The sequence below is a fragment of the Hypomesus nipponensis genome, chromosome 3 (assembly GCF_054491055.1).
Source record: "Hypomesus nipponensis isolate SF chromosome 3, ASM5449105v1, whole genome shotgun sequence".
In the NCBI taxonomy this organism is placed as follows: domain Eukaryota; kingdom Metazoa; phylum Chordata; class Actinopteri; order Osmeriformes; family Osmeridae; genus Hypomesus; species Hypomesus nipponensis.
Window position 1 is genome coordinate 2,736,981 of NC_140363.1, and position 26,438 is coordinate 2,763,418.

General features: G+C 46.6%; 1 protein-coding gene across 4 annotated transcripts in view; it reads right to left on the reverse strand.

The window, feature by feature from the left end:
• tnika (TRAF2 and NCK interacting kinase a) overlaps positions 1-19,022 on the reverse strand; it is a 39,512-nt gene extending 20,490 nt beyond the window's left edge. For all 4 annotated transcript variants that reach the window (XM_084684371.1, XM_084684354.1, XM_084684362.1 and 1 more), the window contains exons 1-7: positions 18,664-19,022; positions 12,754-12,819; positions 2,882-2,938; positions 2,322-2,447; positions 1,389-1,499; positions 538-628; positions 156-286 (exon numbers count right to left, since the gene is read on the reverse strand). In XM_084684371.1, the coding sequence (XP_084540497.1) occupies positions 156-286; positions 538-628; positions 1,389-1,499; positions 2,322-2,447; positions 2,882-2,938; positions 12,754-12,819; positions 18,664-18,720 (639 nt within the window). In that variant the 5' untranslated portion in view covers positions 18,721-19,022. The remainder of the gene's footprint in view (positions 1-155; positions 287-537; positions 629-1,388; positions 1,500-2,321; positions 2,448-2,881; positions 2,939-12,753; positions 12,820-18,663) is intronic.
• Between the last annotated feature and the right edge of the window lie 7,416 nt (positions 19,023-26,438).

Here is a 26,438-nt window from a genome sequence, read left to right on the forward strand (position 1 = left end):
GAGAGAGAGAGAGAGAGAGAGAGAGAGAGAGAGAGAGAGAGAGAGAGAGAGAGAGAGAGAGAGAGAGAGAAAGAATGAGGAAGAGAGAGAGAGGAGAGAGAGGGGGGAGAGGAATGCGGAGGCAGAGAGATGGAGGGACAGGACGAGAGCGTCACCTTGAAGTCGTAAGTGGCCTCTGGGTTCTCGTCACAAGCGATGACCTCGGGCGCCATCCAATAGGGCGTCCCGATGAACGTGTTCCTGCGGCCCACTGTGCGGTCCAGCTGAGCGCTAACACCAAAGTCAACTGACGACACACACACACACACACGATTACAACCCAGCCTAAAGTGTGTGCGTGTACAGTACCTGTGTGTGCGTGTTCTGCGGAGTTCTACAGAAAGGACAAACGTGAACCGAACTGAACTAGCACGCTTGCCAATTCACCACGGGTTTAAAACATTGTAAACACTGGGCTCCAGAGACACAGGTGTGTGTCTGCATCTGTCTGTCTCTGTGTGTGTCTGTCTGTCTGTGTGTGTGCGTGTGTGTGTTTACCTAGTTTGACCTCAGCGTTCTCCGTCAGCAGCACATTCTGACCCTTGATGTCCCTGTGGATGACCTTGTGCTGGTGGAGATGGGTCAGACCCTGAGGAGGGGGGAGGAGAGAAAGAGGAGGGAGAGAGAGAGAGAGAGAGAGAGAGAGAGAGAGAGAGAGAGAGAGAGAGAGAGAGAGAGAGAGAGAGAGAGAGAGAGAGAGAGAGAGAGAGAGAGAGAGAGAGAGAGAGAGAGAGAGAGAGAGAGAGAGAGAGAGAGAGAGAGAGAGAGAGAGAGAAGAGAGAGATATCAGAAAGGATAAAGATTGGAGGGGGGGAGAGAGAGAGAGAGAGAGAGAGAGAGAGAGAGAGACAGAGAAAGAGAGAGAGAGAGAGAGAGAGAGAGAGAGAGAGAGAAAGAGAGAAGATAGATGAGAGAGATATCAGAAAGGAGAAAGATTGGGTTAACAACAGTATTCCTCTGATAGAGGGAGTAGGATGATTGAATATAGGGGTACAGTCCTGTAGATAAAGGTTGTGGGGAGACCCTTAGGGTGGATAGTAAGGCTGGTTGGGGTAGATAGGGAAGGTTAGGGTAAAGACTGAGGGTAGGTAGGGGAGGTTGGGGTAAAGACTGATGTAGATAGGAGAGTTGGGGTAAATAGGAGAGGTTGGGGTAAAGACTGATGTAGATAGGAGACATTGGGGTAAATAGGGGAGGTTGGGAAGATAGGAAGGGTAGATAAGGCAGGCTATGGTAGATAGGGAGAGGGGAGATAGGGGTAAATGTAGATTGGGAGGGCAGGCAGAGGGTAGATAGTGATACAGTCAGGTATATAGAGTGTAGGGTGGGGTGTTAACAGCGGTATTTACCCTGAGTATCTCTCTACAGATGTAGGCAGTCCACTCCTCCTTCAAGGAGCTTCCCTTGGTGTTCTTGATCAGGTCTGTGACCGAGCCTGCTCCACAAAACTCCATGACCAGCTACACACAAACACACACACGCGCACGCGGGTTAATACGCAGTGCATGACACACATGATTCAGTGACGTAGTCAGATGAAGTGAAACAGAGAAATGGGTGGTCAGATGTGATTGCGAGTCAGTACGATCCAACACGATGACCAAGCAAGTCTTCTGACCTCCTGGAAATGTGTCCATCTCTGGTCTCGGGCCGGCTCCCCCATCTGTCCAGCCCTCATCCACCCCTCTCCCTCCCTGTATCCCTCTGTCTTTCCCGCTTCCCTCTTTTCCCATCTTCCTCCCTATATATCCCTCTCTTTGACACAGCTCCCCGTGTCTGTAAGCCGTCTCCTGCTGTCATGCCCTCCCCGGGCCCTCCTCTAGATACACCATGCAGAGCGGTTGGCAGTGGTACCAGTGTTTGGCTCCATGGCCCACTTTCACAACCACTCAGACCAGCATTCATCATTCTGGATTAGAGAGGGAGGGAGATTCAGTGACAACACATCAACCCCTATCCTCGTGACTGAGTACACACACACACACACACACACACACACACCAGATACACACACACACACACACACACACGCATGAACCACGCACACACCAACCCCTGTACTGACTCATGACACACACACACTCCCCACCATACACAGTGGGTGGGATAATGCATTGTGTGGACTCCTCCTCCCATTGGAGATGATAAATGTGTGAGCATCGTAAAACAGAGAGCTCCCCTGCATCACTCGAGCCACGAGTAATACATTCAGCCTTCCACACTAGCAGCTGATACACAGGCACACACACACTGAAACACAGGCACACACACACACTCCTTACCCAGAGCTGATCGTCGATGCCAGGCGGATTCTTCTTGATGAAGGCTCCGTAGTACGTGGCAATGTTCCGGTGGTGGCTGTACTTCTTCAGCATGTTGATCTCAGCTTTGATCTCTTCCTCCTCATCCTAACGCACACACATTTGAGTGATAAGCACGCCACTGAGCCATGTATCTCCCATAGAATCAAGTCAGAACTTGAACAATAACTTTATCAGATGCTGATGACCAGCTGCTGTTTAGCCAGGTCTGGCTAACTAGCCCAGCATGACTCATGTCCTTGGGCAAGATGTTGTGTGGAGGACACTGGGGGTACACGGTCAGGAACATACAGTATTAATAGAGTAGACTTTCTTATCCAATCTGACAATCACACACGCACACGTTTGACACACATTGACGTTCTATTAACCAATGCTAATAATACCGTGGTGAGACGTCTGTCCTCAATTCCTCCTTGCCTCGAACACGTACACATATCTCTCTTTAATAGCTGACATTACTGTTCACTAGAAATGATTCAGTGTGGGTGTGTGCATGCTTGTGTGTGTGTCATTCTTACCCCCGTGACATCCATGACCTTGATGGCAGCAAGCTGTCCTGTTTTAACATGGCGACCCTAGAGAGAGAGAGAAACCGAGAGAGAGAGATAGAGAGAGAGAGAGAGAGAGAGAGAGAGAGAGAAAAGAGACAGAGAGGAAAAATTAAGAAACAGAGACAAAGATAAAACAGTTCACCAGTATTTTCTTGATATCACTTTGTTGTCTCATGTTGTGTACCATGTTGCGTACTACATCTAACATGTCCAGCAGTGCATATGGAAGGTCGGTAACAGTAGAGCAGGAGCAGGGTACTGGGTTGGGGAGGAGCCCAGAGGAGGCTGAGGGCAAGGCAGGGGAGGCCCAGGTGGCGCAGAACGGCAGCAGGGTATTAGCCCTGGAGCTGGGCATCTGTTGCAGTGATTAGCTAATGAAGCTAACAAGGCTAACAGTGCTAAGCTACCCTCAGTGGAGCATTACACCTGCCTGGCCCACGCCGGCGAGGCTAATCCCTCGCTCCTCCAGCATGGATCAGCGCCGACAACACAAACAAACTTACACACATATATACATTTGTTTTTGTTGCTTTTGAACCCTAACACGGCAAAACAACACAAGCACACACGCGCACACATGTACAAGGATAGTTCTGATGTTGCTTCCTCATCAAATGGGCTGATTCAATAGCCAGATGGAATATCCGGAGGGTTCATATCTACACATTCCATTGAGGGCCTTAGCCAATTAGTGGATGGCATTTCACGAGTTAATTATGTACAAGAAAAGTGTATGTGTATGTGGATTGGGCAGTGTGACACAGTGTGCTGAGAGATGTGTGGCAAAGAGAATGGCACAAAGAACTGATGACAGGACACAGACACACGCACATAACAAGAAACCACGATGACCCTGCTTCCTGTCACATGATCTGTTGACCACAACTATATCTATACAACTGCTGACTATCACATTGACTTCACAAACCACATTCAGACACATACATACACACAAATGCAGGCACACACACACACATTTCTTGTGGAGATTTCCTTCAGGATCAGTCTGCCCTAATTCCAGAAACACAGGGTCTCTTTGTTACAGACCAACAATTGATTTGGCAGCAGAAAGCTCCCAGTTCTGGACCTGAAACAGACCTTTATACATACTCACACACACACACACACAGCATGTGGCACACACACACCTCAGCTAATACTTAAAACATAAATATAGATTTAGTACTCAACAACATAAGCCTCTTCATGCTTAGGTGTCTGCCTTGTTTTATTTCACATTTAGGAGTAAAGTGTGAATGAAGAAGTTCTGTCTCATTAACCCCCCCCCCCCCCCCCCCCGTCTAATTCCTCTTCTCACTCCTAATTCCACCCATTCAGCACCAGGATCTTTGTTTAAACTATTCATCCTTTCCCTCACTGGTGATTTGACTGGCTGGCTGACCAACTGGCTTAAGGGCTGGCTGGTTTGCTGCCTGTCTTACTGACTGGCTTAATGGCCGGCTGGCTGGCTTATTGGCTAGCAAGCTGACAGTAAGGGCTGCCTCTCTGACCTAGATCCAACCGTCTCATGCCTGGCAGCACCAACCAGAAGCGAAGTTCACAGGGAGCTCTGGAGTTAATGTTAACAGCTAATGCTAACAGCTAATGCTAACAGCTAATGCTAACAGCGAATGCTAACAGCTAATGCTAACAGCTAATGCTAGGGCAACAGTCCACAGAACTGTATGAGACTGAAGCTGATTGGGCTGTTGCTGTGCTAATGCTGTGACACCTACAGATGCAGTTATACTAACACTGCTTGGTGATTTACTAATCCCACACCATAATCTTAATGCACACATTTGGTCCCACTAGCAAATAAACATGGAGTCTGTGAACCCACTCATTTGAACAGACATAACACACAAAAATGTGCACACACACATACAAACACACACACACACACAGGCAGCATAGCCAGGTGTGTGTGAGAGATAAGAGTAAACTGCTAGTGCAATCATTCCTCTCAGATGGGCCATGGTTGGTGTTTGGGTGTGTGTGTGTGCCTCATGGGCCCTGGGTGCTTGACCTCACTAGACACCACAACATTCCTGCAGGCTCCTAGTCCTCTGATCCAGGATCAGGTCAGTCTTATTCTGCTGTTATTAGTCTGTTGACCAGCAGGGTCCAAACTGACCTCAGAGCAGCATTTATTGGAAACATCAACACTACGAATAACAGGCTCCAGCTCACATGTATGAGAAGTTGGTAGTAAAGAGATGACACCTAACAAAAGACTGGTGCGGATAAGAGCTCTGTGAGGTCTCTCTTGTGGTGGTAGAGATGTGTCAGACCCTGAGGAGGGGGGTGGAGAGAAGGGGAGAAAAAGAGAGAGAGGAGGGAGAGAGAGAGAGAGAGAGAGAGAGAGAGAGGAGAGGAGAGAGAGGAGGGGAGAAGAAGAGAGAGAGAGAGGAGGGGAGAGAGAGAGAGTGAGAGAGAGAGGAGGGGAGAGAGAGAGGAGGGAGAGAGAGAGAGAGAGAGAGAGAGAGAGAGGAGGGGAGAGAGAGAGAGAGACAGAGAGAGAGAGAGGAGGGGAGAGAGAGAGAGAGAGAGAGAGAGGAGGAGAGAGAGAGAGAGAGAGAGAGAGAGAGAGAGAGAGAGAGAGAGAGAGAGAGTGAGGAGGGGAGATAGAGATAGAGAGAGAGAGAGGAGGGAGAGAGAGAGAGAGAGAGAGAGAGAGAGAGAGAGAGAGAGAGAGAGAAAAAAAAAAGAAAGAAAGAATGAGGGAGAGAGAGGAGAGAGAGAAATCGAGCCAGAGAAAATGAGAAAGAGAGAGATGCTCATCTCTCGGATCTTTAAACTGAATGTCTGACTCACGTGGAGCCTTCTGCAAAGGAAAATAGGAAAAATATGTTTGACACACACACACACACACACAGGTGTTATTATGCTACTCTGTGCTCCAGGCCGCAGAAGGAAACATCTCTTCATCACTATCCCTGAGCTTCAGTCAAGCACAACTACAATGCAGACCTGCACTGCTATACCCACAAACTATTCACTGCTGCACTATGGATGGTGTGTGTGTGTGTCTTGGCTTGCCAAGTCGATTATATAGCTCCTCTCAAGCACATTTACTATGCAGGACACTTCCTGTTGTAGCCTAGCAACAGTCCTGACCAGCAGGGGTACAGTGGCCAACACACACACACACACACACAAACACAGAAAAGGGAACTATTGTACTGCTGTTTCTGAGGGGCCTGGGTTGGAGGACTTGAGGGTGGGGGGTTAAGGAGTGAGGGTGACTGTGTGTGTGTGTGTGTGTGTGTGGGGGGGGGGGGGGGCAGACTATGTTTGGTGCCAACACTTTAAGATGAACCCAACATATTCTGAGGCTCTCACACACTCAAACACTACAAAATCACACACACAACCCAGCATCAAGTCCAAACTGCCATCAGAAGCCCCTTGGGGCCAGTAAATGGGTCACACCCCAATCCTAATCCATACCATCATGGTAATCTACACACACACACACACACACTTACCCTGGCCGCAGACAAACGCACGCAGAGACACACGCGCACAGACACACACAAAAACACATGTACATTTAGTCATTTAGCAGACGCTCTTATCCAGAGCGACTTACAGTAAGTACAGGGACATTCCCCCCGAGGCAAGTAGGGTGAAGTGCCTTGCCCAAGGACACAACGTCATTTGGCTTGGCCGGAAATCGATTCAGCAACCTTCAGATTACTAGCCCGATTCCCTCACCGTTCAGCCACCTGACTCCCTGCACCCTAGCATAGTCACACATCTCCTGTAGTCCTCCAGTAGAAACCCAATTCAGTTCCAGCATTCAGACAACCACGTGATGGTGAAAAAACTCCACAACCATCCCAAATTACCCTATTACCCTCTGCGCAAACACAAACACACACCCCCGCACAAACACACGCACATACTGAAGTGGAGTCAGTGAGGCGGTAAATACAAGTGACACAGGCCCCCATTCCAATCTCCCACTACTGAGGAAATATAAAGACAGCCCCAGGCTATACTCTCTCGCCCAGACACACACACACACACACACAAACAAGATGACATAGTGGAGTACTGGACTAGCTGTTGATGAGGGTTTGCAGAAATGAACCATGAGGACACTGACCAATCAACAACAAGATCCTGCCAGACACACAGCCAATCCCTGGTCTTTATTTCCTATAGCTTCACATGGAGATCAAAAACTGTTAAATTAACACACACACTCTTAAAAGCATAATCTCAATCACTTTCTCAAACACATTCACATGAACAATACTCACTTATAAACTGTTTAAAAGGGCTTAGGAATTACCAGAAGTACAAAAGCAAAGATGTAGTGTTTACTCCTACAACCAGTCAGCTCTTTATCCTCTGTAACTGAAGGATCCATATCTCCCTGCAGGCTTATTACCGGACAGCCTTTGTCTGGCTTCACTATAAGGACCAACAAAGGCCAAATGATAAGAAATGTGATTACCACACACAAACAAGAATCAACGATACTGAGAGTGTGCACATGTGTGTGCGCGTGTGCTCTCGTGCGTATATGTGTGTGCATGTTTGCGCGTGTGCACATGTGTGTGTGTGCTTGCATGTGTGTGTTCCAGCCAGAGATCACCACTCTCTGGCCTGGTAACTAAGGACTACTAACCCACCCATGCTAAGTGTAAGGACATGAACACACACACCAGTGTGTGTAAAAGATTTGGCTGCTCCACTGCTGTATAGTGGGATCACACAGGGGGGCAAATCGTCCCCTGATACACCCCCCCCCCCCTCCCACACACACACTTGCAACATCGCCCTCAAAATCCCAAACACATCTGCCAACCATCCCTCCAAAACCGAATACTTACCCCACCCAGACCAACCAACTCCCACCCCCAGCTACCACCCCACCCAAACCAACCGACAGACCTCCCCAGCTACACACACGCCACCACTCCCAACCCCCCTTGACCCAGTCCTAAACTTAGCCATTCAAACCACTCCTACTGTACCACAACCCAAGGATCCATAAACCAGAGTGTGACTTAGCATGGGAATACACTCACACACACACACACACACACACACACACAGGCAGCAGTGTGGGCTGAGGTGGCAGGCTCAGCACATCACCGTCAAGCTCCAGCAACTGTGGAGGTCAGACGGGCGACAGAGGTGATTTACAGAGAGAGCAGGAGAGAGGCCAAGGAGAGAGGGTGCTGGAGGAAGGGGAGAAAGGGAGGGACAGGGGTGGAGGAGAGGGATGAAGTGAGGGAGGGAGACAGGGGAGAGGGAAAAGAGGAAGAGAGGGTGATGGAGGAGAGGACTGTGAGATGAACAGGGGGAGGTGAAAGTGCCCTGGGTCGAGCGAGAGACAGACAGGAGAGGAAGAAAGGAGGGAGGTAAGAGGGAGGACAGAGGGCGGATGGAAGAAAGGAGGGTGGTATAGATTATTGACTATCAGTAAATCAAGCACTGAAGACTGTGAGAATGGTCAGTATATCACCACTTACAGTCCAGATCCAGAAAACCGAGAGAAGAGGGAAAGGATTACTAACGAGTAGACAGTTTGTGATTAATTTAGAGAAAAGAGTGGGTGTGAAAGAGAGAGAGGGTGAGAGAGGTAGGGAGGGAGAAAGAGAGGGGAAGCCAGAGAAAGAGAAGGGTGAGAGAGGTAGGGAGGGAGAAAGAGAGGGGAAGCCAGAGAAAGAGAAGGGTGAGAGATGGAACAGGAGAGAGATGGTGAAGCAAATAATCTGTTATTGACATCAGGCATGGCTAATTGACCCTTGTTTGGGTGAGAGAGGTGCATTGTGGGTAAGTGGGGCGTGTGGCCTCAGGGGGGACTGACAGAAAGAGGAAGTAGGTTAATGAACACTGCCAGGTGTGCGTGTGTGTGTGTGTGTGTGCGCGTGTTCGTGCGTGCGTGTGTGCCGGCCCGACAGAACAACCACAGCTGCAGTTTCCACGGCAACGGGAAACATACACCTCAGTCATGGTTCATTCACAATGGCTCTGGAGTGGGTAACGTGTGGATGTGTGTGTGTCTCTGTGTGTGTCTACATCTGTCTGTGATTGTCTAGAGAGACGAATACAGAGATAAAAATAGAAAATGAAGCAGAGATCTGCGGTTGAGGTTGTGATTGAAACAGTGACATCACTGAGTGAACTGGGTTAGAGCTGTATGGCAGGGTAGCCTGGTCATAACCATGGCAACAACACATAACAACACTGAGGCTCCAGTATACACTTAGACCTGGACCCTCGACATACTGTACATAGTAGTAGACCTGGACCCTAGACATACTGTACATAGTAGTAGACCTGGACCCTAGACATACTGTACATAGTAGTAGACCTGGACCCTAGACATACTGTACATAGCAGTAGACCTGGACCCTAGACATACTGTACATAGTAGTAGACCTGGACCCTAGACATACTGTACATAGTAGTAGACCTGGACACTAGACATACTGTACATAGTAGTAGACCTGGACCCTAGACATACTGTACATAGTAGTAGACCTGGACACTAGACATACTGTACATAGTAGTAGACCTGGACCCTAGACATACTGTACATAGTAGTAGACCTGGACCCTCGACATACTGTACATAGTAGTAGACCTGGACACTAGACATACTGTACATAGTAGTAGACCTGGACACTAGACATACTGTACATAGTAGTAGACCTGGACCCTAGACATACTGTACATAGTAGTAGACCTGGACCCTAGACATACTGTACATAGTAGTAGACCTGGACCCTAGACATACTGTACATAGTAGTTCTGGACCTAAACCTAGGCCAGTGGTTCTCAACCCTGGTCATTGTGCCCCCCTGCCCTGCATGTTACAGATGTTTCCCTGCTCCAACACACAGGTGTTGAGGGAAACATCTGAAACAAGGACAAGGCCCTGGCCCCCCTGTCCTTGTCCCTGGCCCTGACCCCCCTGGCCCCCCTGGCCCTGGCCCCCCTGGCCCTGTCCCCCCTGGCCCTGGCCCCCCTGGCCCTGGCCCCCCTGGCCCCCCTGGCCCTGGCCGCCCTGGCCCTGGCCCTGGCCCCCCTGCCCTGACTCCAGGCCCAATGACTCAGGTCAGATGAAGGTGTGATTGGTTCATGATATTAGGCCTTTTTTCCAAGGATAGGAGGTATGAGATATTATCAGGTTTCTACAGAGCTTGAAAATGACCCATTCTTCTGACCAGGGTTGAGAACCGCTTAATGGACACAGATATTTACCCAGCCCCAGCCCCAGGCCAAACCCAAGCCCTAACTCCAGGCCCAATGACTCAGGTCAGATGAAGGTATGATTGGTTCATGAGATTAGGCATTCTTTCCAAGGAGAGGAGATAATCCTAATCTGGATCTGCCTTATCTGATCCCAGATCTGTACGCTAGCATGATCACGATGACATCACTCATCCGTGGTCATGGCAACACCTCTGGTGGGGCAATGGAGAGAGAGACCTCTTTCATGTAAATGTAATTTTTCACGGTTCAATTCATCACGCACACACACTTGGACATGCACAAGCTCTCTTCCTGACTAGCGTGTGTGTGGCGCTCCACAGAGAAGCAGCAGTGTTGAATATTTGATGAGTGTGTGGAGCACTTTGCCTGAGGAGAGGATGCCTTCTGTCATCAGAGAATTACAAATGTTCTCCTCCTCTTCTAATGCCTACTATCACACACACACACAAACAGGTAGTGAGGCGACGACTGCCAGGGCCAGGGTGTCAGTCGACATGGTGCCATAACAATATTGCTGCCAGTCTGTAAGCCATCTGGTGTGTGTGTGTGTGTGTGTGTGAAGCAACGTGTTTCTGTTGTATAATTGTATTCCTTAATTTCCTCACTGTTGGCCCTTGTATCAATATTTTTACATCAAATGACTTAATCCCTGGGGATTATGGAGGAACAATAAATCTATTTTAACGAACAATCAGTCAGTCCTCCGGTCAGTCCAAGGTCCAAGGATGACCTCTGCATGTTCAACATCACTATCCTCAGCATCTCAGCATCCAAACAATTACAATTCCCATTGGCGCTATGACATATTCACATTGGTAAAAAGCATATATGCAAGACAGAAAAAAATGGAAATAAAGAAAGGTGGGGGTTTAGAGAGTTGGTGGACAAAAAAAAAAAGGAGCTTGGAAGAGGGGTAGAGAGTTGAAAAGCGAAAGTATTTAATTATTTAGCATTACCAATGTTGCACTATTTGTGGAGGCAGGGAAACTAAGGGGCTATATTTACAGATAGACAGTCTTCTGGGGCAGCTCATTGGCCTGTACTAGCTAGCTACACCCAGCCCAGGACCCTCTGCATGCTAGCTACACCCAGCCCAGGACCCTCTGCATGCTAGCTACACCCAGCCCAGGACCCTCTGCATGCTAGCTACACCCAGCCCAGGACCCTCTGCATGCTAGCTACACCCAGCCCAGGACCCTCTGCATGCTAGCTACACCCAGACCAGGACCCTCTGCTAGCTAGCTACACCCAGCCCAGGACCCTCTGCTAGCTAGCTACACCCAGCCCAGGACCCTCTGCTAGCTAGCTACACCCAGCACAGGACCCTCTGCTAGCTAGCTACAACCATGTACTATCTACAGAGCTAATTACATATTTAAAAATCTTTTAGATGTATAAAGTATGTGTGGCAGTTAGTGACAAATACAGAGAATGAGATTATGAAAAAGAAAAACTGGGAAAAAAAGAGAGAGGAAGAGGGAGGGAGAGAAAGAGGAAAATTAAGGTAGCCTTGATGAACAATGAGCAAGCTATTACTTCTATGCTTCTCTACTCTCTGAAACAAACAACAGCAAAGTTTTAAACAGTATGTTGCTGATGCAGATCTGTATCTCTTAACTAGAGGGAGGTGGAAGTGATAAAACCTTGTTATCTCCCCTTGCCAGCCTTTGCACACACACACACACACACACAGAGGGAGAGGGGGGGGTTAATTACATAGATTAATGAAGGAAAAGTCCATCTCACTCTTGAGAAAAGAAGAAATGGCTAGTTTGGGTTCAACAGACCAGAATATTAAAGAGGTCTGAGTGTGTGTGAGTGTGTGTGTGTGTGTCAGCTGTGCTGTAGAGCTGACATGTAGTGTGCAGCAGAAGACAGGCTGAGTGTCAGCTAGCCAATGGGCCGTGACTTTCAGTTAGAGCGCATTGTCAGCAATAACCGTACATACATAACTCTCCTCCTCTTTCTGGAGAGCACAGAGAGAGAGAGAGAGAGAGAGAGAGAGAGAGAGAGAGAGAGAGAGAGAGAGAGAGAGAGACAGAGGGAGACAGAGACAGAGACAGTGACAGAGACAGAGACAGAGAGAGTTACACATACACACACGTAAACACATATACAGGCACACTTTCTCTGTCTCTGTCTGTCTCTCTCTCCCTGTCTCTCAGAGTGTGTATCTAGGAGTGTGGAGAGGTATGTCCAACCTTTGCCTGACCTCTCCTCTGGTCCAATCAGCAGACAGAACAGTCTTTCCTTTCCATCACAATATGACCTTCACTCGCGGCTGCTTAGATACACTCACACACACACAATTCAATCCAAAGCAGAGATAATGTAAATAAAGCATGACAGGCTGTCACTCAGGGTGACTTGGTGCTGGAGAGGAGGATGACAAGATAGGGAAGAAGGGGAGGAATGGGAGAGAAAAGGAAGGGAGAGGATGTGTGTCTGGACTGGTCCTGTAAGATAGGATAGGGACCCACCCAGACATACCGGTGGGTCCTGCTGACCTCAAATCATCACAATGGCACACACATACACTAGTGCCATGTCATCTGCAGGGACAGGGAAAGAAAGAAAATGTGAATGTTTATATCTTACCTTGTAGACCTGTCCATAAGTGCCATTGCCCACCAGTTCGACCAGCTCAAAGATGCCCGCAGGGTCCTAAAGAGAGACACATTGATTTTAGCAAGGCAGTGGTTGGCTCATTCCTCACACCTACCCCACCCCCCACCCCTACCCAAACACACCCTGGGTTAGTCAGCACAGTCAGCAGAGAATGTGGGTCTGGCAGAGGTGGACCCACATGACTGAGGACCACCATAGATGGACCACAGTTGTGTTCTGCACACTCGGACTTAAGACACTCCTGGCTGTCAGCAAGGAGCAGCTAGCTGAGAGCTAACACACATACAGTACACACACACACACTAACCCTAAACTCAGTGATCCCACACAAACACACGCATACACACACACACACACACACACACTACAGCCCCCTTCCCCCTCCCTCATGGCTGTGTTGCTAAGGCATTCCAACAATAGCTGGTATTCACTCTCTCTCGCTCACTTTCTCTCTCATGCTCTGCAAGCGTCTGTTCATCTCCGGTCACCACAGTAGATCAGTCTCTCCAGCACTCTTTCTTTCTCTCATTGTCTCTCCCTCGCTCTCTCTCATTCCCGACCGTCTCCCAGTAATGCTATGGCAGTTCATTCATTCTTTCTCTCTTTCCCTCGTTTGTTTGTCATTCTAGAAGTACATCTACGTTTTTATAACTATTTCTCTCCCTCTCCCTTTACTCTCTTTATTTCTCTTTCCATCTCAATTTCTTCTCAGATGGGTTTTCAGTCGAGCTAGCTAGCACCATTTCATTGCTTTTCAACTACACCCATTATACTCTCCATTTCTTTTTCCTCTCTCTCCCTTTCTCAGTAGACCTGTCAGCTGTCAGCCGTCTCAAGAGAGATGCTGCCTCTCCTCCCCTATTTTATTTCATGCAATGAGAAACATCCCACACACACATGCACAAACACGCACACACACACACATACTTCTGCTGTCTAACCCTGTGTTTCAAGTACATCCTCTAGCTGTTTAATTCTCACCAACACTCATACATACTCTTCTCAGGACACGTACACACACCACCGTTTAAGTGTGTATGAGAATATTAGTGTGAGAGGCTGTCTAATGGTGCTGAATGTGTGTGTGTGTCTCTCACCTATGTCTGAAGTTGAGAGTGCACATACGGGTAGAACAACAAGCATCACTTTCTTCAGCCTCCCTCTCATTTTCTCTCTCTGTCTCCTTCTCTTTCTCTCGGACTTTTCCCCCTCTTTTTCATATTCCACGATTCTCTCTGCCTATGACTCTTTCTCTACCCCCACACACCCCTTTTATCTCTTTTAATATCTCTGACCATAGTCACCACCCCCCCCACCCCACACACACACACACACACACACACACTGGCTTCAGTGTGTACATGCAGAGTGCTGTCTGTTTGCTGCCCTACTTCATACATGTCCTCAGGCCCACTGATAAAAATACCCCATTATCATTCATATTTAATAGGCCAGCCACAGAAAGTGTTCTGCACCATGCCTGCCTCTGTGTGTGCGTGTGTATGTGTGTGTGTGTGTGTGTGTGTACTTGAATTTAAACTTTTCTGTTGCTTGTTAGAGTTTTGCTGTGTCACATGACTGTCACATGAGTCGAATCCCACGCTGGTGACTAATGAATCCTTGAGGTCTGAAGGGTGTGTGTGTGTGTGCGCGCATGCGTGTGTGTGTGGCGGGGGGGGGGGGGGGGGAGGTGGGGGTATCCTTGATGCTTGAGCCAGGCAGAATTGAAGAACAAACACCAGTAACAAATGAAGCTACTTAAGAAGGACACAAGTTCCTCACTACTTTCCTTGATTAAGGAAATGATTCAACATGCAAACAAAATGCTCTCTCTCTCTCTCTCTCTCTCTATCTCAACATTGGTGTTGTGAGAAGGGGATTAATGGGAACCCCTCTCTGTTGGAGGTCAACATAAGATCACTGTAATCCTGCAGAGACAAAACATCAACACAGCATGACACAGCTAGACATTACCTCCAGTCCTTCACCACACGCGGACACACACGGACATACACACACACACAGACAAACACACGGACATTCACACACACAGTGGAGAAACAACAACACAGAGATGGTTAGAAGGTCAGTATCAAAGAACTAGAGTCACTCCAGGAATGTGTAACTACTATCATCTTTAACGACTGTCATGTCTGACTGTTATTTCCTTACTGAGATCAAATTCCAGCTAGTCCTCCACATGTGCTTCTGGAAACACACATCCGCCAACTGCCATTAGCATGGTAACAGTATAACACAAGTCATGCAGCTCCAGCCCTATTGGATCACACTGCTCACTACGTTAGTACACAACACACACACACATATCATACGGTATACACACACACACAAAGTATACTTTGTAAACATGTACATTGGACAAACTCCTTCCTTAATCCATCCTCTCTGACTCTCCCTCCATCTGTCCCCTCCCCCCTCTCTCCAACCTCCCTCTCATCATAAGCTATACTGTAACAAAGCTGAGAGCTTTGTTTACATCCATCAAACTATCTCCCTCTATCCTTCCTGTCTATGACCTTTTCCATCTCCTCCCCTCCTGTCCCGCCTGAGGCACCGCCATGAGTGTCTACTGTGTGTGTGTGTGTGTGTGTGTACGCACAGGTGTGTAGCGTGTGTGTTTGATGTAGAGCACAAGATACTGTTGTCACTGACAGGTCTGAAACCCCTGCTGTTCCTACCATCAGTGAATATCTGTGTGTCTGTGTATGTATGTATACGAGTGTGTGTGTGTGTGTCTGTGTATGTATACGTGCGTGTGTATGTGCGTATTTGAGGCCAGTGCTGTCCTGCTGGTTTACCATCTGTTGCTCTTGTAAGCTGACTGCCTCAACCCATACTGAAATGTTTGTGTGTGTGCAGTCATGGCCTAACGTTGGCTGGCTTTGGTGCATCCACACGACTGTACAGATCTACAGGGGCACTAGGCTGAAGCTGAACCAGGAACGAGAGCAGACAGACAGGAGGAGCGCACAGAGAGAGAGAGAGAGAGAGAGAGAGAGAGAGAGAGAGAGAGAGAGAGAGAGAGAGAGAGAGAGAGAGAGAGAGAGAGAGAGAGAGAGAGAGAGAGAGAGAGAGAGAGAGAGAGAGAGAGAGAGAGAGAGAGAGAGAGAGAGAGAGAGAGAGAGAGAGAAAGATGTGCAGACTATGAGCACTTTAGCCCACTTCTGTTCACTCCACTTCCCAGTTCTCAGTTGAGTCTGTGTTGAGTGAGTGTGAGTGTTTGGTCAGAATGTAATTGTCTTTCGAGCAGAGTAGAAGGGGCCACCACTAGGGCAAGCCCAGCCCCCTTGACCTACTTCCTGACTGCCTGGTTAGACCAGCGTGCCTTGCCTGTCTGTACGTCTGTGTGTGTGTCATCACTATTATCCGTTATTCACTTCCTATTTCCCTATATGAGATGAAAAATTTAGAAAGACAAAGAAAAAGACAAAAAGAGAGAGAAAAATAAAGAGAGAGACAGAGACAGTTACACATACGCACACACGTAAACACATATACAGGCACACTTTCTCTGTCTGTCTCTCTCTGTGTCTCAGTTAGAGAGAATGGCATTATTAATTCCTTTAGGATGGTAACAGGCTACATAGCAAGGCTGGAGAGATTGAGAGAAAGAGATAGATAGACAGATGGGAAAGAAGGATGGAGGAAGGACTGAATGAGGGTGGGGGAAGCGATACCAACTCAAGCAGTGCATCATCAATCATGTTGCTACATGTGTAAATTATTGTCTTAGCTAACTCCTTGCTCCCAAACAAACAAACTCACTTCTGTAGAAACCTCACTGAAATGGAACCCACAGTACCCCCACTCCCCCCCCCCCCCACCCACCCACACACACACAGGTTTCTCAGGTGTGATTGTGGAAGTAAGGGGCCTCATTAGCAGTCACAGAAGTCCTGTGTGGAGCTCCCAGAGAGAGGACGTCCTTGGTCCTCCTGTGACCCAGACAGCAGGCCTTGGGACCCTCTAAGGTGGCCATGGAGACAGGAGACACAAGCTGCATCTTGATATGCCCAGCTGCGCCTCCTTGTGTCCTAGCCTCACCTCCTCGTCTCCTAGCCTCATGTCCTTGTCTTCTCGCCTCAACTCCTCTGAAGGCAGGACCAAAAGCAGTTCTTCTGAAGATAACTAAGATCTGACTTATGGAGAATGACACCCGTGTTCATTTTCCTTGTTGAATGTTTATATAGGTCCACTCTCATGAGTTGGGGATTAAATAAACACTCCTGGTTTTGAATAAACATTACATTTGCTTGGATCTAAACTAAGATATGAACGTCTGACCAAGGGTCTGAACTACGATATGTGAGGGTTCTCTCTCTCCATCAATCTCCCTCCATCCTTCATCTCTCCCTCTCACTCCTTCTTTCACCCCACCAGAGTGGATGCTGGGACCAGACCCAGCCAGTCAGCCAGTCAGAGGATTAGTGAGGGGAGTGAAAGACTAATCTCAGCTCTCAACAGCAGGACTGGTCCCGATGCACTGTCACTGTAGACAAACTAGCAGAACACTACACTGCACGAGCACACAGTCCTAGTACACACACACAGACACAATAGTGCACTAGGACAACACAGACTTGTAGTACACACACACTAGTACATTACCATAACATGCTTACATACACACAGACCTGTACTACACACACACAGTACAGCATGGAGCCTGTACTAAAGACACACAGACACTAGCACAACACAAACGCCAGGGACATCGGACACCACAACAGATTGTGTGAATTACAGACACATAGAACACCCGGTCTCTCTCTCTCTCTCTCTCTCTCTCTCTCATTAGTAGAGTAACAAATAAAAGTCCCTGCAAAGCCTACAGCTGCTATAACAGACAAAAACAAACACACACAGTGCCCAGTGAAGTGAATAGATTGGTACCAATGTATTAATAGTGTAAGGAGTGTGCGTTTGTGTCTTTGTTCTCCGTGCGTGTGTGTGTGTGCCTTAATGCATGTGTGCGGATGTGTGTTTGCTTGTGTATAAGTGTTTGTTACTGCCTGTGTGTGTGTTTCTGTGTGCAGTGTGCACAGGCGAACAAAAGAACGGGCGGTGCAGTAGCAGCAGCAGAGATGTTAGCGCTGACTACAGGTAGTCTCCGAGTGCGTTCACTGTCTAGCAGACGACTGTCTGTAGGATGTATCTAGAACTGACAACACGAATGTCCACACCAACCCCACCACCAACAACACGCGCACGCATGCACACGCACACACACACAAACTGCACAGAACGCTCCGTTACCGATTATCCCGACTCAAATAGCCTCAGACACCATGGGCCAGCATACGATCTGTGAGACTGTCAGGAAACTAACATTTGGCAAATTACACACACACAGCCTGAGTCGAAATTCAGTGCTGTGGTTAAATAGGTTACATTCCGTGGCTGACTGAATCAAGGCAGCATAAAAGCCTGCCGATAAACAGCTGAAAACACAAACCAGGTCAGGAGATTTACACCGCAATCCGCGCATGTTTCATCGTATTACTCAGCTACCGTGGGAAACTCAGACATTTTAAACTCTTGCTAGGCTACTGAAAATGCTGGGTATGGTGGTGGTGGTGTGTGTGTGTGTGTGTGTGGGGGGGGGGGGATTCGGTCTATAATTTGACACATTGTAGCAACATGTCTCGGACACATCCGTTTCTTCTCGGCCGCGAGACTCACTATTCATGGAGCTGTCAGGTGGACTGAATCCCACACACGCGCCCAAGCACACTAATGGATAACCCGCACCCAGGACACACAGATAAATCCAAATACATACACACTGCTACACAAAACAATACTGTTACAGCGACATGGGCCGGGGCTATTCACTACAATGTAAATCACATCCCATACCCTCAAAGTGGAGAGGTCTATCTCGTCCAGACTACGAGCAGGAGAATCGCTCGCCATGTTGAATAGCAGCCAAACTCGGCACCGAAATCGACCGACCGACCCTGAGAACGGCCTTCACACTCGTCTCCTCTCTGAGTGCAGCGGAGCCTGTGTCCCTCTCTCCTTTTCTTGACTATGCGACTCACGCAGACCGAGCTCAATAAAAGCAGCAATGTACGCTCGTCCGCTGACGTGCCTGTTCCAGTTACAGGTGCACGAACGCTGGCGCGTTGCAACTGGACGAGCACATCACTGCTCCCGAATCCATGTCTGCAAAGCAAAACGTTGAAACGCAGTGTCTGAAGCTCCGGTACGGCGGCGAGACTCCAGCGGATTGCCGCTGATCTGTGGAGCGCTGTCAGTCAGACAGATCGAGAGGGAGGGATAAACTGGAGCACTCTCCACCCCAAACCTCCAAACCCCGCCTCTGACAGAACGCACCGGCCTCCAGCAACGAGAGGGCGGAGGCTGGCATCGTTTATAAGTGGCTTCCGAAGAAAAATTTCTGAGGCAAGGCGTGTATAGGCCTACTGTTTATCGGAGATGACAGATGAATAGCCTCGTTGAATATAGGCTCTACAATGTTATGATTTAATCTTACTAGCCTGAAAGACAGAGATTATTTATAATGATAGGCCTACCTTTGAGAACATCTCTATAAATTCCAGGAATGTGTGTGTGTGTGCGTGCGCGCGTGTGTGTACAAATTAGAATGGGTTTAGTTTCCCGATAACAGAAAGAACCGTGCTCTCTGCAAAATTCAAATCTTGCAGGTGTCCTCTTTATAATCCAACGGAGTGCAGTGCCGCGATTGTTGTTTGGATATGCATTTCGACATCAAATGTGTGAAACCCTTCACATGGTGAAAAATTGACTTTCAATTAACTTTGATCAACATAACATAGAGCCCTACCGTTTATAACGTAGGAAACAGCAGACAAATGAAGGCTATATAATCATTTGCATAAATGTAGGCTACCACAGCATTGGTCATTTGACTAGAATAGGTTTGGAAGTGTACTCAGAGATGACAGAAAATGTTTAAGTGTGATCTGAGAAATATAGGTACCAAGAAGAACTGAGAAGAACTGGGGTCTCATTTATAAAGCTTGCGTACGCACAAAACGGGGCTGAAAATGTGCGTACGCCACTTTCCACGCAAAGGTTGTGATTTATAAAAAAACAAACTTGACAGGAGAATGTGCGGTCCTCCACGCAAACTCTGACCCTCACGTAGGCCTACGCACATTTTGGAAACAGTTGGAATTGGCGACGTGGATGACCGTACTGTAGTCAGACTGCAGAAATTGAATGTGGGAAGAACAGTACTCGTAATATTTATATATTTTGTTTTCCTCACACACGTTTTTTTCATTCAATTTCGTGATTATCATGAAGATTACATCCAGCAGTGTTATTTGCGCTTGTACTGAGTGATTATTGTTCCATGAACACCTTGTACAATCCACCTCAAATTTCAAATAATAATTCAGCGCTTCTTCGCCATCAGATTGTCCACTACGGGAGTGCAGGAGGGGGAGATTCCCCGACTGCATGGAATACAGGATAACATCACATATCCTACTGTTGGCGCAGCCATTATCACTAGGCTGATGTAGGGATAAACTTATGTCGTTTACGGAGGAAATGATTCACACAGCTCACATCGGTTAATGGTAGACCGGAATAAGAGAAAGTTTTTATTTGCTTAATTGCATTTATACTGAACATCACGCATAACGTATGATATCACATGTTAACACTCCCACTTGACCCTTTTACATACCAAACATAAATGACAAATGTCTCCATCTTGAACTTTGTCAATGGCTTTGTCATGACATCTGCCACCATATCAACTGTTGGACAGTACTCAATCAATATTTTTCCATCAGTTACTGCAGAACGAATAAAATGGTACCTAATATCAATATGTTTGCATTTTTGGCGGCAAACTGGATCTTATGACAGAGCAATTGTACCTTGATTGTCCTCAATGATTTTAACTGGTGCATACTGACAATTATTATCCATTTATTCATTAACTGTACAAGAGGCTCTCTTGCATGGTTGCAGCCAGCGCCATGTATTCAGCCTCACATGTTAATAAGGCAAAAGTGGCCTGCTTTTTGGACTTCCACGAAATCAGTGGACCATCATCCGTTAGACTAAAGCAGTATCCTGTAGTGCTTTGTCTGTCATCTATATCAGCAGCCCAATCAGAATCACTGTATGCCACAAGTTTTAGATTTGTCTCCCTTTTCCTGTAACATAACTCATGATCAATTGTACCTTTCAGATACCTTAGCACAAGCTTAGCTGTTATCCAGTGTTGTTCATTTGGTTCTGACAAATACTGTGATAACTTACTCACAATCCAACTTAGATCAGGCCTGGTACAGGTCATTATGTAAATCAGACTTCCTACCACTTCACAGTAAGTTTAAGCATCAACAGTGTCAGCATCACTGTTGTACTCCAGTTTCTGTTCACATGGGGTTGACCTCGGTTTACAATCTGACATACCAAATCTTTCCAGTAACTTTGATATGTACTTTTTCTGACTCATTTGAACAATTCCATCACTCTGATCAAAATCAATCCCTAGGAAATGTTTTAGTTTTCCAAGATCTTTCATCCTAAATTTCACAGCAAGTGTTTTTTTCACATCACTCAACAAATCATCATTATTAGCAGCAATAAGTAGATCATCAACCCAAATTACCACTATTGCTCTTTCTTTTCCAATTTGTTTAGTGTAGACACAATGATCTGCAGGGTTTTGCACGAAATCATTTTCAGTCAAATAATCACTCAGCATTTTGTTCCAATTTCCACCGGATTGCGTTAGACCATAAAGTGACTTATTAAGTCTACAGACTAGAGTTTCACCTGTGTCAGATTTCACCTCGAATCCCTCTGGTTGGCCTATATACACCTCGCAATCGATAGGAGCATGTAAATATGCCGTCTTGACATCCATCTGGTGTAAGTCAAGATCATATTGTGCGGCCATTTGCATCAGTACACGTATTGAAGTCAGATTAGCAGCTGGAGATAGCCTGGCTGCCAGCCCAACTTCTCCCCACCCACAAAAAACTTTGGTCGGGAAGTTGGGTCTGGAGGCTCTCGTATTGGGAACAACTACATAAAACCAGGATCTGGGCGGACCAATGAAATTGCCAGGGCAGGCTTTGTACAATGATGGACAGATGATCAACAGTAACGTAATCAACAACGTCACGAAAGAGCCCTTGGGTTGAATTCGTTTTCAACAAACAACATATTACGTTGTTCGGATTAGTTGTAGGTCTATCCAATTGAGCGAAGAGGCATTTGTTTTACGAGTTCGGTTGAAACATGCCCCGTAGTCACAGACCAACTGAGTTTTCAGACTCATATTCTGACTAGAATTATGAGTATGACAACGTCAGGCTAAATTGGAGAGAAAGTCTCCTTGTCATCTATTCCCATCACCTGATTGTAACCTTTGGCAACGTATCTGGCCCTGTAGGTTTCTGACTGATCTGCATTTGTTTTGATAGCATAGACCCATCTACCTCACACTTCTTGTTTGCCCTCTGGAAAGGTAGTCAGTGTGAATGTGTTATTTTCTCTAAGAGAATCAATTTCCTCATTCATAGCTTTAGCCCACATCTCTGCCTTAGGTGAGCTCATAGCTTCTTTGTATGTTTGCGGTGCATCACACATTCTATAGCAATAGTCAATGTTAATTGACACCTGGTCATTAGACTTCACATCAGTAACATACTCAGAGAGGTACTGTGGGGTTCTCCTGTCTCTTTTAGGGTAACGAGGATCATTTCTCTCAATCTGAGCTGCATCAATAGAATCAGGCCTACCAAAAGTTTCCTGAGATACATTTACATTCCCTTGATTCTGTGCCATTACACTTTCACTTGATCTGGGTGACATATCTCTTCTCCATTAAGTCATCGTCAATCATTGGGTCTCTTTGGGCTTGTTTCTCCACAACATTCTTTGTGGCAAACCTCACCAGCCGGTGTTTCGATACTTTCTCAGTATCAGGGTAGTACACTAGATATGCAGGGCTATTCTTGTCGTATCCTATGAAAACTCCCTTATCACACCTCGAGTCTAACTTTTTCTTGTCATGCTTGTATGTGTAGCAGACAGATCCAAATACTCTCATTCTAGACAAGTTTGGTTTCTTGCCTGTAAGCATGTAGTATGGCGTTTGCTTTGTTCTGTTACAGTAGCTTCTTTTACGAATCACTGCAGCAGTCCTTACAGCATACGTCCACAACTTCTTAGGTAGATTACTCTCTATGAACATGCATCTCGCCATGTCAAACAGCGTGCGCCAATTCCTTTCTGCCGTACCATTTTGATGTGGCGAATATGGTGCTGAGAATTCATGTCTAATGCTATGCTTGGTTAGCAGAGACTGAAACTCCTGCCCTGTGAACTCAGTGCCATTATCTGACCTAATGCACTTCACACTCCCATAAGGGGCTACATCAGCAAGAAATATCTCTGTTGCTTTCACAGTATCACTCTTAGCTTTCAGGAAATACACTGACACTGTACCTGAGTGGTCATCTGTAAAAGCTAGAGTATACTTGAATCCTTCTTTTGTTACTAGGTCAATAGGACCAGCCAAATCAGTGGGTATAAGTTGAAGTGCTGCTTTTGCACGAACGTTTGGTTCTGTTTCTGCTGTGGACAAATTTACCTTGTGTGCATATCTCACAATTCAGTTTTGACTTTTCAAATTTGCTGTTAATCTGCATCCCCTCTACTACATCTTGCAATCTGGAAACATCCTCATAATTGCAGTGGCCTAGTATTTCATGCCAAGTTTGAATGTCAAAACATCATAAAGGAATTATGCGTAGGGCACCAAAATGGATGGCGGCGGCACTGTTGGTCGTTGCTGTTTTTATTGAGAAAATGTCCTGAGGATATGTCGGGATGAAGAGCGCATTCTTCAGTGTAGCCTTCACTCGCTTTCCTTCGCGGTTCACCAGGTTCACCTCTGCGTCGCCCCTCCTGAGAGCCACACCGTTTGCCCTGGTGCCGTCAGCCAATTCGATGAAGTGTTTTTCAGACTGGAACGTGTTGTCGAACTTCTTAGAGGGGCAATTGACTGCAAAACCGATTTTACCTTGTCATAGTTGAATAACGACAGTTCGGTGGGTAAACTGAACATACAGTGAATATCAAAGTCCATTGACACCTCTTTCCTATTCAAATCTCAAAAAGAAAAAATGTGTCTGTAAAACGCTAGGATTTCAACAAAGCTACCGGTCCTACGTAGGACCGGTGATCGCCCTCTTATTGGCTCTGGTCTGTACCTTTGTCACGCCCCAAAATTTATATCCAGACCAGCCCGAGGTAGCATCTATCTCCGATACTAGTTTAGCTGCGCGCTGCTCTGTGTAGGCTACTTAAAAGGAATTACAAAGAATAACGTTGTGAATTATAACAAGGATATTGAAAATGGACCACGGTCGTAAATGCTGTGTTCCAGGCTGTACAGGGAAGGCTAACACTCACAGTCTTCCAAAGGAGCCAAACATTCAACAGGCATGGCTGCTGTTGTCTATGAGAAGATCCCGGCGAAGTTCGACACTCAATCATTCATTTGCTCTGAACATTTCACCCAAGACAGTTTTGACAACCTTGTACAATTTCAAGCAGGATTTGCTAGGAAGCTGAACCTGGAAAGAGGTGCTGTTCCGACCGTATGCCCATTGCAACCGCAAGCTATAAGGACAGTATGATGTTGTGCTAACAGTTATTAGCAATGCTAACGTTTCCTGTATATAGCATACCAGGTAGAGTGCTAAATACGTTTTTCTACACACATCAAATGACTAGCTAGACTAGCTGTAGTCGGCATTAGAAGGGAAGCTTCCGAAAAATAGCCAGAAAACGAACAGCAGTCTGGCTTATTGCTAACGCCTGTATAGATAATCTATTTGAAAGAACTGGAGAAAGGCAGGTGCTAGATACAGGATACGTTAGCATTGCTAGTAACTGTTACTAGTAGTAACACCTAGACTGTAGACATGTAAACAAATTTAGCTTGCTAAAGCAAGAGCATAGGTTGAATGTGTGATCATTTAGTCTAGTTTATTGGCAATGGGGCTAACGTTGATTCATGTTCCTGACTGTGTTTCATTCAAATAAATAACCTGAGTCATGTAAATCTACAATTCACGATGCATGTTTGTCCAGATCTTTGTCATGTTATTTTTCTGCAAGATATCTAGAGCTATCTAGCTAACTGAAGCCGAGTAGAATCACAATATGGTTTGGTTGCTAAGCTGTAGCCTAACTTTCTACCCACCTAAGTCAATCCAGTTTGCTTCAACAACAGAAGTGGAAACAAGTAATGTTATCATTTCAAATGATATATAGTCAATCTGTTGAAAACAGTGTTGTGTAGACACAATAGATTTATTTGCGAGTTTTAATTTCAAGTCTCCAATTTTCAGCGAGTGCTGCTGTTGGCCGTGTTGCGTTTTTGCTCCCCAGCTTCACTCGTTGAAAATCAACCAAGCGCAGCTTATCTAAATATTAATGAGCATACCATAAAACGAGAAAAGCTAGTGTTTTTTCCCGGGAACATTTCAGAGGATCTGTCAGGGGGCATAGAACAGCACCCGGGCCATTTTCAACCCAACCAATGTTACATACCCTATTCGGAGACCTTAAGGAACAGTGTGAAATACCAAAAAACCCAGTCAATTGCCCCTTTAAACTTCCCGATACCCGTCGACCATCAGCTCTCTGCGGTTCCATCCACTTTCCTGGGAGTCGCTCATCTTGAAGGCATATTCATGTTCTTTACCCTGTTCGTCTTCAGCAGCTTGTTTGACCCTGTCATTTCTTTTCCGTCTGCAAAGTGCATCTGTGTGTGTCGAACTCTTGCAGTATCCACACCATTGCTCTCTCTGTCGTTCGTTCGGACATGCCCTAGCTTTGTGTCCCTTCACTCCGCAATTGTAACAGACAATGTCGGGGCCTGCAGCGATCTCTCTCCCCCTAACGGTAGTACTCGCCCTCATCGCTTTATCTTTCGAGCTAGCACGATATTTCCCTGTGTCCTAAAAACTTCTCAATTTGGTTTTAAATTCGGCAAAACTCAGATTCTCGTCTGCTTGTGTAACGTGAATGACGAACGGTTTGAATGATTCCGGTAAACCTTTCAAAATCATGGCAATCAATAGTCCATCACTCAGTCGCTCTACAGCATTTCGAAGTGCTGACCGTTGCTTCAGCCCTAATGATATAGTCTGTGACGCTTTCATCTGTACTCTTTTGCAAATACGTTAACTCTGTGTACAGGCTAATAATTCTTGGTTTGCCTTTACATGCGTAATAGTCCCTCAGTATCTTGAGAGCTTTTCTTCCGTTGTCGTTAGCATCTCTCATTATTAGCGACAGGCTTTTATCGTCCAAGAACTGTATCATTTCTGCATATAGCCTACCTCTTCATTTTTCTTTCTGTCGTTCTCGATGTCGTTATCCTCACCATCGGAGTCAGGCACGTTGAGGAGAGTATCCTTCAACCCTAGCACAAGGCGCATGTGTCCCAAAAACTTTGTCTCCCAAATTTCGTACTTTTTCTCATCTCCGTCGAAGCACAATCTACACCACCTAGTTCCTACATCTCGTGGCCTGGGCCCATAACCTGTTGGCGCAGCCATTCTCAATAGGCTAATGTAGGGATAAACTTATGTCGT